This window comes from Gossypium hirsutum, chromosome D07 (genome assembly GCF_007990345.1).
Source record: "Gossypium hirsutum isolate 1008001.06 chromosome D07, Gossypium_hirsutum_v2.1, whole genome shotgun sequence".
In the NCBI taxonomy this organism is placed as follows: domain Eukaryota; kingdom Viridiplantae; phylum Streptophyta; class Magnoliopsida; order Malvales; family Malvaceae; genus Gossypium; species Gossypium hirsutum.
Window position 1 is genome coordinate 50,356,765 of NC_053443.1, and position 11,368 is coordinate 50,368,132.

General features: G+C 30.2%; 1 protein-coding gene across 1 annotated transcript; it reads right to left on the bottom strand.

Annotated features, from left to right (window-relative positions):
- Positions 1-9,388: 9,388 nt before the first annotated feature.
- On the bottom strand, positions 9,389-10,925 carry LOC107956815 (ribonuclease 3-like protein 3). Its single transcript, XM_016892321.2, has 3 exons — positions 10,481-10,925; positions 10,245-10,391; positions 9,389-9,890 (listed from the first exon to the last, which is right to left on the bottom strand). The coding sequence occupies exons 1-3, from the start codon at positions 10,892-10,894 to the stop codon at positions 9,624-9,626; spliced, it is 828 nt and encodes a 275-aa protein (XP_016747810.1). The 5' UTR covers positions 10,895-10,925; the 3' UTR covers positions 9,389-9,623.
- Positions 10,926-11,368: the final 443 nt, after the last annotated feature.

Consider the following 11,368-nt stretch of genomic DNA (forward strand, 5'->3'; position numbering starts at 1 on the left):
TGAGAATTTGTTTTCTAAGTATAAATTCTATTTTTAGGGAACAACAATGCTACTGATTTCTATTGAAAGAGAACTCCTTTCCTACTGAAAGTAAGAAATTGTTTTTGGTTCTGTGTTTGATTTGTGATTATTTGAGCCCACACTCAGAGTGATTTGTGGTTCGAGAATAATAGAGGTAATTCGGTTGAAAGCCAAGAATGTCTAGGATTCATCTTGCACAAAGCATAAGTACTTTTTGAGAAAAGTTTATTGCTATAAATAGATAACACTTGTAGGGCTAAAAATACACAATTTTGAGATATTTTTATTTTTCCCAAAAATAGTAAGAATTTATTTTCTAAGTATAAATTCTATTTTTAGGGAACAATAATGTTGCTAGTTTCTATTGAAAGAAGAATACTTTCCTATTGAAAGTAAGAAATTGTTTCTGGTTCTATATTTGATTTGTGTTGTTCGAACCCATAGTCGAAGTGATTTGTGGTTTAAGAATAGCAAAGAAGGTTGTTCGATCGAAAGCTGAGAATATCTAGGATCCATCTCGCACAAAGCATAGGTACTTTTTGAGAAAAGTTTATTTCTATAAATATCATAAACTAGCTTAGTTTTCAAAATTTTAATTTTTTGCCGTGACAGAAAATCGTTTTTAAACCATTTTTTTAACATCAATTTCAATCATGAATGATTAAAATGTCATTACAATTACATGTGACATTCTTTTTCCTAAACTATATGGCATGCTTATCATACATATTCATGAAGATATATTTTAGTTGATTTAAAAATTATCATGCTATAACATAAATGCAAAAAATTAAATTAACTCTGACGAGTCAAAGTTTCCACAATTCTATCCCAGAAAAAATAGATAATGATAAAAATTTACATTTATTATCCCAAAGCATTCTTTGGGTCTTCTGGTGCAAGTCAAATATCTTGGTTTTAGGTTTCTAAAAACCCAAAAGACTTGAAAAATTACTGAAGGGATCTACTAAGGCAAGTCTCAAGACCCAATTTCAAACCTATAGATGTGATGGGCTCATACTACCTTAAGACCCAACAATAATGTCAAAGGCCAAGCAAATCAAACCAATATTCGATCAAAGACAAGATTCGAGGACGAATATTTTTGAGGAAAGGGGGAATGATACATGCACGGGTGGGGTGAAATTTATTAAATTCCATTCACCAAAGCTGCCAATTTTCAAGTTTTGAAAATTAGCAGACTTGCGATGACTTTTTGGATGGGATCTAGACATTTATAGATTAAGATGTCTCATAGCGTTCGAAGATCTATCTCTTATCTTTAAAACACATTTTAAATCACTCGATTTCAAGTTTGGAAACTCAAGTTACAACTATTTTAGTGAAGTCTGCGCAAGCAGAATTTCTGGACGAGATTATGATGGAAATTACGAGTTTCAGGCTTTTAATTCGAGTTTAAATCATATTGGACTCATGTCTAAGCTTAATTTTTATTATATATGAACCTAATATTGTATTTATCAGCTCTTATTATTTTATTATGATTTTTTTATAATTATGAAGTATTTTAAGTTATTTAGGAGTTTTATGTCAACAAGAAAGTTTAGTTTAAAACTACTTCTTGTTTAGGTTAATTAGAGTTCTAGTATACTAAATAGTTTTATATAGATTTATTTAGCTAACCTATATAAAGGCCTTTACAAATTACACAGAAGACAATTGATTATTATTCAACTTTTCTTTTGAATTAATAAATTCTCTTTGAATTTTTCTTTTCAAGAATTTCTCTTGAGTTTTCTTTTAGAAGAGTTTTTAACAATCTTTTCAAATTGTGGGGATCATCTTCAAACTTTTTTTACCCAGTTTTCTTTCTTGGAGGGGAAATTAGAGCCACTTGAAGAGGGTTGTGGATTCCTCTTATTTCCAATGCTTCTTAGATGATAAGCTATAAAAGTAACATATTTTAATCTCATTCCTAATGCATTTTTGGATGATTAATTATGCAAATTAGTGAATTTGATGCTTCTAATCCTTTAAATTCATGTTTCTATACTTAGGAGAGCATTTGGGAGCGAAAGGAGCGAAAACGAGCCACAATAAAAAAAAGCTATTTTCAGTATCCATATGGTCTGGGCATTTCCACACGGGATAGCCATATGCCCGCGTGGCTAGACGTACACCCACGTGCCAGCCCGTGTCGATTTCACACCCTACTTCCCAAATACATGGAAAAACCCAATTTTTAGGCTTTCTGAGCATTCTAAAGTCTATAAATACCCATTATAAGAAGAAATAAGGGGGCAACCAAATAAGATCAAAGAAAACACTTGAAGAACGCCATCGAAATCAACTCTGAAGTAGATCTCCCTCAAGATCGAATATCTCCATTTAATTTCTTTCGACGTTTTGTTGAGTTTCTTTGTCTTGTAGTTATCCTAACTTTGAGATGTTTCTATTCAAGATTATGAACTAAATTCCCTAAACACCTAGAGAGGATAAAACCTATGATGAATCTTATTATTTGATTTCTGATTTACGTGATAAATACTTGATTCTTGTTCTCAATTATGTATGCTTATCTCTTGTTTTAATATTTCTGAGATATTAATTCATATTTAATGTGCTTATTTCAGTGGAGCAAAAGTCCCTGTTTAAGGGTAGATCTAGCATAATTGAGTGGAGTTGCATGCAATCCTAGAAATAGGACGACATAAATCTACCGGATTAGAGTCAAATCTAATAGGGGGATCCATAGATCGAGTTAATGTGATGATGGGGTTTTAATTAGAAAGAGATTTCAATTAATCAACCTAGAGTCAGTTGTTCTTACTCTCAAAAGGGATATTAACATAATTTAGGGATTTCTACAGATCAAGACACAAGTGAATAAATCGTTTAATTCATATTCATAATAATAGGTGAAGTCTAGGTGGATTTTTTCCTAGTTATTGTCTATCTCATTGGTTATCTTTGATTACTTTTCTATTTCATTCTATATTGCGTTATTAGATAAATTAGTTTAGTAATTTTAGGTTAAAACACATCACCGAAACTTGTCGGCTAGATAATAAGAAGATGGTAATTACTAGTACTTTTAGTCCTCGTGGATATGATATTCCTTACTCACCATAGCTATACTATTATTCGATAGGTGCGCTTGCCTTTATCGTATTTATAGTTAGTTTAGTGACCATCATTAGGACTTCTACACGCCACGTTCTATCTATTCCTTCTATTTGTTTTATTTTCTTCTTTATTCTATTTTGCTCCTATTTAAGTATTCAAATCTTTGATTTATTCAATTTTTTTTATCTTAATTATTCTTTAATTTTTTTTATCTAAACTTGGATTCGTTTGTGTTTTAGGTTGTGTCAAAATCCAAGTTTCTTTCTGAACATCTAGAGGTCTAAGTCAAATCCGCGACTTGAATAAACTTTACAATCCGCTTCCGCATTCATCCACCTCATTCTGTGTCATCTACTGTCGAACCGTCGTCACCACCATAAGTTATTGTTGTCATCATTGTCGATGCCACCACTTGCCACCAACAGTCGGCCCAGTATCAGTCTTTTGCATATTAGTTTTAGATGCGTCTCGGTTCTCCAAGATTTGCCAAAAAAATTTGGTTACAAAAAACCTAAGTTTGTTTCCATTTCACATAAAATAGGTTTAAAATAATATAAAATAAAATCTACGTGGAGGTGATATTCCACGATCTAATTACATATCCCAAAATTTAATAAAACCTAAAATTACACCCAATCTAATTTTTAGGAGTCACAACTTTGACAAAATTACTTTATCATATATGATGAAATAATTAAAATATATTCATTCACATACATAATCCAAAACATGCATATAATTAAAAGAGTGTCACATCTTATCAAAATTAACCAAACATGGAGAAAAGAGAAATTTTGGTATCAATTTATACTATAAACATAACACAACCTGACTTTAATATCAATTGTTAAAAACTTTGACTTAGAAAAAAGTTTTCAATCACAATGAAAGTTTTAAAATTTTTTGAAAATTGAGCCAGTTTGTGATCTTTATAGCAATAAACTTTTTCCAAAAAGTACTTGCACGAAACAGTTTTGAATCATTCTCAACTTTCAATCGAACGACCTTCTCCGCTATCCTCGTACCTCTAATCTCATACCTCTAATTGTACTAAGTGTGAGCTCGAGCAATACGAACCAAACACAAAATAAGAAACGATTTAATTACTTTCAATAGGAAAGTAATTCTCTCAATAAAAACCGTAGAAATTGTAATTCCTAGAAAATAAATTTTATTCTAAGAAAATAATTTCCACTACTTTCTAATAGAATAACAATATATAAAACTTGTGTGTAAAAACTTATGTTAATAACTCTACATATATCATTTATTTATAAGGAGAGATAGGGGAATCCTATTGAATAAGAATAACACAAATAATGTTTATTTAATAGAAAAACTCCCCTATTCTAACTAAGAGAGTGATGGGCGGCACACCCTAGTAAAAATTACTAGGTTTGCCACCCCTCTCTCTTATAATGAGGGGATTTAGGCCTCTCCTATATTGGGTCCAATTATATGTACTTCTTAGACTTTTAACCCAACACTTCATAATTTAATCTAACCTAATATTTATTTTCTCAAAATGAAAATAAATATTATTTATTCAATTAATTTAATTAATCAAATTAATTTTCTAATTAAATAATTTTCTCAACCCAATTCTAATTTTGTTAAAATCATGACAACTTTACTGTAAAAGAATTTATGATGAAATATATTTAATTTTCATATTCAACGAATTCATAATAACTGATTAATTTAATTCCATTTTCTAACTTCAATTAATTAATAAAATAATAATTTGAAAACCTTAAATTAATTCTCAAGTCATTTCTATACTTAGTGAGGAAACGTATTCATTTGTGAATGCGACCTCTTTTCTGTAACTTAATCATTTTCATTCATTTTATTTCATTTGGTTCTACATGCAATTCATTTTTTATTTTAACGAGCTAACGGGGGGACCGATTGGACATATATAATTAGGACTCAAATAATTTATAATTAAGTTCGAGCTTTTCGCCTATTACTTCTAAACTTATTTAGTCACGAAATCATTTCATTATAGTATCGTGATTGAACTCTCCCATTACGAAAGCTACATAATCAGTACTCGTTCAATGACCTTATTATATGCATGTTACCCTTATAGGATATCTTTAATCACTTTGGGATAGACTAGTTCTTCCAATATGATCCTATTTTATCTCATGGTAATCATTATATTTTCTTTCATAAAAAGTCAATTATTATTAAATAGTAATCAAGTCATTTATAAAAAAACACAAATAACCATTGGTCACATTTACTTTTCATCTACCCTTTAGTCAGACTATGAATTCCACTATTGTAAATGATGCTGCATATTGCAGAAGTCGTATACCCAATGCACCAATTTTCGATTTCTTATCTATTTGAACTCATACTTTTACTTACATCAAAGTATGCAAGTCACGTATACATAGTCTATCATCCCCTCAGAATTTAGGTATGTCACACTATGAATGTCATAAGTGAATAAATTCATAAACGAATCTAGGATCTATTCTAATTGGGTCATGTATGATGTACTGTCAGTCTAGTCAATCACATTCCTGTTTTTATCTTTTGGGAGTCATTCGCTCTAATGCTCAAGACAAAACATCTCCCTAATTGGACTGAATACACAGAATGTTAGTCTTTCAATCGACTTGCTCATTTTCGATTAGTCTTTCAATCGACTTGCCCATTTTTTATTAGATTAAGAACATGTTTAGATTATCTACTAATATAAGTTGTCTTTCCTGCTACGATCTAGTGACGTCATACTTCTTAGTATTAGTTAAATGTTAGATAATCAGTGAGCCAATATTTGCTTTCATTTTGCTTTGCATACAAAAATCATTGAGGATATTATACAAAGAGTAGTATGAATATTTTATTAAACCAGTTTTGTTTTTTGAAAAATAAAAGTATACTTGAACGAAAATATTACACTAAGGGCAATAAATTATAACAGGATAGGATAGGCTCAGTAAACGTGTTTATGGTTAGATGAATCGTTTGTTATCTATACCAGGTAAAGAACTTATTCTTAAGATGATTGCCCAATCTTTACCTACCTTTTGCATAAGTGTTTTTTTATTTCTATTAATACTTGTGATGTTTGTAAAAGATGATGAATTCATATTGGTGGGGACTCGGGTGGTGATGACGGAATAAGAATTTATTCGGCCTGCTGGGATAAGCATTGTGTTTCAAAAAATTTTGGAGGTTTGGGGTTTCATGACCTTCATTGTTTTAATTTTTTATGCTTGGCAAATAGGCTACAAGGTTCATCTCTCAGTCGTATCTTCAAAGCCAAATATTTTCCTTAGGTGACTTTTTGAGGTGGATATCTGTAATAACTCCTCTTTTATATGGAGGAGTATTTTTGTACCTAAACATATTATGACGAAAGGTTTTCGATGGAGGTTGGGGAATGGAGAATCTATTCGAGTTTTCAGGATTCGTGGCTTATGGATGATGGGAAATTTTTAGTTGATTCAACTCTTTTTCCAGTAATGGAACATTTAAAGGTTCAAGATTTGATGAATATGGATGGGACAACATGGGAACAGTCTTTTGTAAATGGTGTTCTTTCTATTCAAAACTCGAAGCGAATGTATACGGTTTTGATTGGCCGTGTGGTTTAGTTAGGCATTGGACTATTGATGGTCATTATCCAGTCAAATCAGGATATCATTTGGCTATTGATTTTTATACAAACCGTTAACCCAATTTCGGGAAGCTGGCCCTTGGTTGAAGATTTGGAATGGCCACGTTCTGCCAAAGGTTAAAGATTTTGTTTGGCGGTGTATGAAGAACTTTGTCCCCACTAAGGCGAGATTACAAGGTAAAGGTATTAATATTGATGATGCCTGTCCTCTGTGTGGAAATGTTGAAACTTTGGATCATGTGCTTATGTCTTGTTCAGCGACTCGGGCTGTTTGGCAGCAAAGTCGGTGGTATGTCTTTGGGAACAAATTTGCAACAATTCCTTGCCAGGTTGATTAATGATATTGATACAGTGACTGCTCGGTGTTACCTTACTTTGTTTTGGAGTATATGGTTGCATCGTAATCTATTTATTTTGAAAGGTACTGCTGCTTCTCCAACCCATTTTATTCAAACGACGGATAACTTTTTGCAGCATTGGGAAGCTGACAATTAGTTTTTGAGAGGACGGAGGGTGTGTCGGCTACTATTAATGAACTACGGGCTAGTTAGAGTCGTCCGCGGTTCGGTATTAATGAACTACGGGCTAGTTGATGCCGCTTCCTTTTTGAAGCAGGTTTTACGTCATTTGCAGCGATTCTCAGGGACCATGATGAAAAAGTTATACAAGGATTATCGGGTTATATTTCGGGATCCATAACTTGCATAGATTTATTCTATTTGGGAAGCGTTGAAATGGCTTCGTGGGCAGCATTTGGATAACTTAATTGTGGAATCGGATTGTCTCATGGCGATGAAGTCTTTGCAGGGTACTAATAGAAATTTGTCGGAGTTTGGGATTCTTGTTGGCGAATGCCAGTTTCCTTCGGTCTTGTTTCACTAATTTATCTTTCGTTTGGACTAAAAGGGTGTGAATAAAACAACCCATCGTCTAGCGAGAGCGGCTTTATCCTTCGATTCGTATTATGAGTTTATAAGTTTGTCGAATATGTTAGTTTCTATTGTTGAGGCCGATATTAATTTTTTGTCGAATACAGGCAAAACGCATAGGATTGAGTGTATGAGGTAAATTTATTGACTTAAATTTAGAAATGTCTCATCTTATTTTTTTTATGTTGATTTTAGTTTTATTTAATTTAAAAATTAAAATCAAAATTCCACTTAATTAAGATTTATTCTTTTTCTTTGAATTGATTTAATTTTTCCTAAAACAAAACATAATTCCATATACATATATCACAAGGTCCTGTGAAACATACACCAACTTACGACATATCCTTACGTTAGAATTTAAGAGCACTTACCTCAAGTGTTACCAAATCACAAAAAATTTATGATTTTAAATTAAGAAGGCTCATTAATTGCTCGAATTCATGAACAATAAATATAACCTAATCTATATAAATATATATTAAAAGAATTTGGATCTTTCTCTCGCTGACACGTGGCTCACACCCATCCATTCTCCTTTTCTTTTTTTCTTGTGCGGTTTAATTTTAGTTTTAGTCCTTCTATTATACTTAAGTTTGAAATTTAATTCTTATACCTTAATTTCTAACATAATTCGGTACTATATTTTTATAATTTTATTAGTTAGCCCAAATAGTTAATATAGTTAATTTTTTATTAAAATATTATATGATTATATATAATTTGTACTTTAAGTGTCTTAGAGACAAACAAATCTTTTGAGTTTACCTTAATTTTTTTTGTGACATTAAAAGAGAATGGTCAATTTTAATTGGTATATAATAATAATTTGTCCACAACTTTTATACTTTTTTGCCAGTTTAACCCTAATTCTACATAAAAATTTGAAATTATTCTAAAAATTTCTAAAATGTTGTAAAAAAATATGTAGAAAGTTTAAAAATTAAATAAAAATAGATAAAGTGAGAGAAAATGAGGGAAAATTATTGTTCGTCAAAAGAAAAGAAAAAAAGATTTGGAATATAACTTGTTTTTACTATTGGGTTTTGAAAAATAATTTAAATGAATTTAGTTTGAAAAAGAAAATTTTGTGGTATATTTTGTTATTTTTTGAGCTAAAATATGACATCAAAGTCAGTTTCACAAGTTTTGTAATATCAATTCTGGAAGTTCATTAACAACATGGAACTCAACTTGGCGATATTACTAAATTGGTTTTGTTCTGTTTTTAATCTGTTATTGGATTCTATTGAATGATCATTTTCGTTCTTATGTTTCAACATTAAACAATATTGAGTTTTATTGCAATAGAATATTGAGTTCTCTTGTATGAACAATAATTTTTTTTATCATATTTAAGCTTTATACAAGATGATTATCATGTTAAAAGATTGAAATTGATCTAGTTTTTTTATTTGTTTTCACGATTTTATGGAAATATTGAAGATTTGTTATTTGCAATAACCCGAAGTTTAATATAGAAATTTTTAAATAATACTAAGTCTTTAAATAATACTAAGTCTTTTAGTAATTTTTAGATAGAATTAGGATCGAATCGATTGAAAGTATAAAAGTTAGAGATTAAATTTGTTATTATACCAACTAAAAAAATATCATAACTAGCCACTTTAATTGAAATATTATGTGGTTAGATATAATTTGAAAGCAGGTTTTTAAATCCAAAAGGTAAAAAGGATTAAATTCTTGAAAATAAAAGTAAGAAGACTAGTTTCCAATTGTACAAAATGGAGAGATTGAGTCATGATAGTTTGAACCAGATCGAACTGATTTAGGTATTGTTCTAGAGAGACACATTAGATCGATTGACTCACAAATCAATATGGATCTATCAAACTAGGCTAAAAACTAATACAATCATTTTTTTTATAATTTATTTAATCGAACCATACAACCAATAGCTTGACTGGTATTATCAATCAAGTCCACTACGTATCTTTCTTATCCAAGATTCTCACAATATTATCCAAAGCATCTTTAGCAGCTCTGTTATGTGCAATTTCCTTCTTAAGACGACATGAACCTCTTCCAACAAATTGGTCATCTACGAATACATCGAATGTTGTGCTCTCTTTCCATAAATCTACAAATTTTACTTTTAAATTTTTCTTTTGGCACATTTCATACAATTGAGTTACTGGATGTATTTTTAACGTTTCGCGCCTGATTATGGGTTCCAACAAATCCTTGAACACCTGTACATCCAAAATTAAGATGTGATGACATGATACTTTGAGATTTTATCACATCATCATCGAGAAATTAAAATATATAATCTAATAAATACTCACAAAACTTAAATTATTGTTAATGTGATACAATATTCAAGCATCACACCATCAAACCTCAACGAAATCTAAATTTAAAAACCAAATTAAAAAAGGAGTGAATTTTTAATACTATTAAAATCTATAGAAGATATGATTTAAATTTATACGATATATATTATGAGTGCAATGAATCAAGACTATGATATAATATATCATGTTTGGAATTGGATAATGAAAAGTCATGAGAAATAATAAAAGATTATTAATGTATATACGTACCTTCCAAACAATATCAATGGAGGAATTACTGTCGATGAAAACGGCCCCAATTATAGATTCAACAAGACCGGCTAATGCCTTTGGCACATCAACCAGTCCATTTGAATGCAAAGGATACCGTCGTATTTCTTCAGAAAATTGTCGAATCTATTTCAAAATATAATTACCAAAAATTTTTAAAAAAATATATTCGTTCTAAGATTTTAATTATTTAAAAGAAAAACATCGCCACTTACTTGATCCTCAAGAAGAGGTTTCTTATGACGCAAAAACCGATGAAATCCATGTTTAACGGCGACACGAGCAAGCTTGTCGGAATCGACATTAGCCGCTCGAAGTCTAGTCAAAACCCCCGGCGACAAATCAGGGTACTCAAAGTACTGATCTTTTGTAAAAAGTAGATTAAGAACGGAATCGCCGACGTACTCTAACCTCTCGTTAGAGAAGTCCTCACCAAGCGAAGCATCCGTAAAAGCTTCTTCCAACAACTGTTTGTTCTTGAACTCATAACCCAAAATCACCTCCACCTCATCAAGACTCAGCGGCGTGGTGAACGATTCTGTTTTCTTAGTTGACTCGACAGATGAGTCATTAGCTTTTTCATTAACACACAGGTGTTGTAAATTAAGGAGTGGCTCTAGGCTTTTCATGACTGTCTATGTAAAATACAAAAGAGTTGATGAAACCAAACTGCAAGTAGAATTATTTATATAGAAACACAAGACTTGGAGGTAAAGAAACCATGTTGCTTGTTTTCAAATTGAATTCTATTACCACTATTATTTTAAGTTTTTTTTTAAATTTATTATATTACTGATGAATTTTTAAATTTTTTATTTTTTTATTTTCATAATTATAATTCATTTTTCTTATCAGACATAATGTATTATTATTTAATAAAATTATAAATATATAAAATCACTCAATATAATTGAATAAACTAAAAATAATAAAACTTCAAAGTTTTTAATTAAATAATATATTTGTATAAATAAATATGATTTTATTTTAAACACGATAATAATTAATAATGTTAAAATCAATTTTTATAATTAATAAAAATTAAATGTGTGTGAGATTAATATTATATATAATAATATCAATACAGTGGTAATCTAATTTAT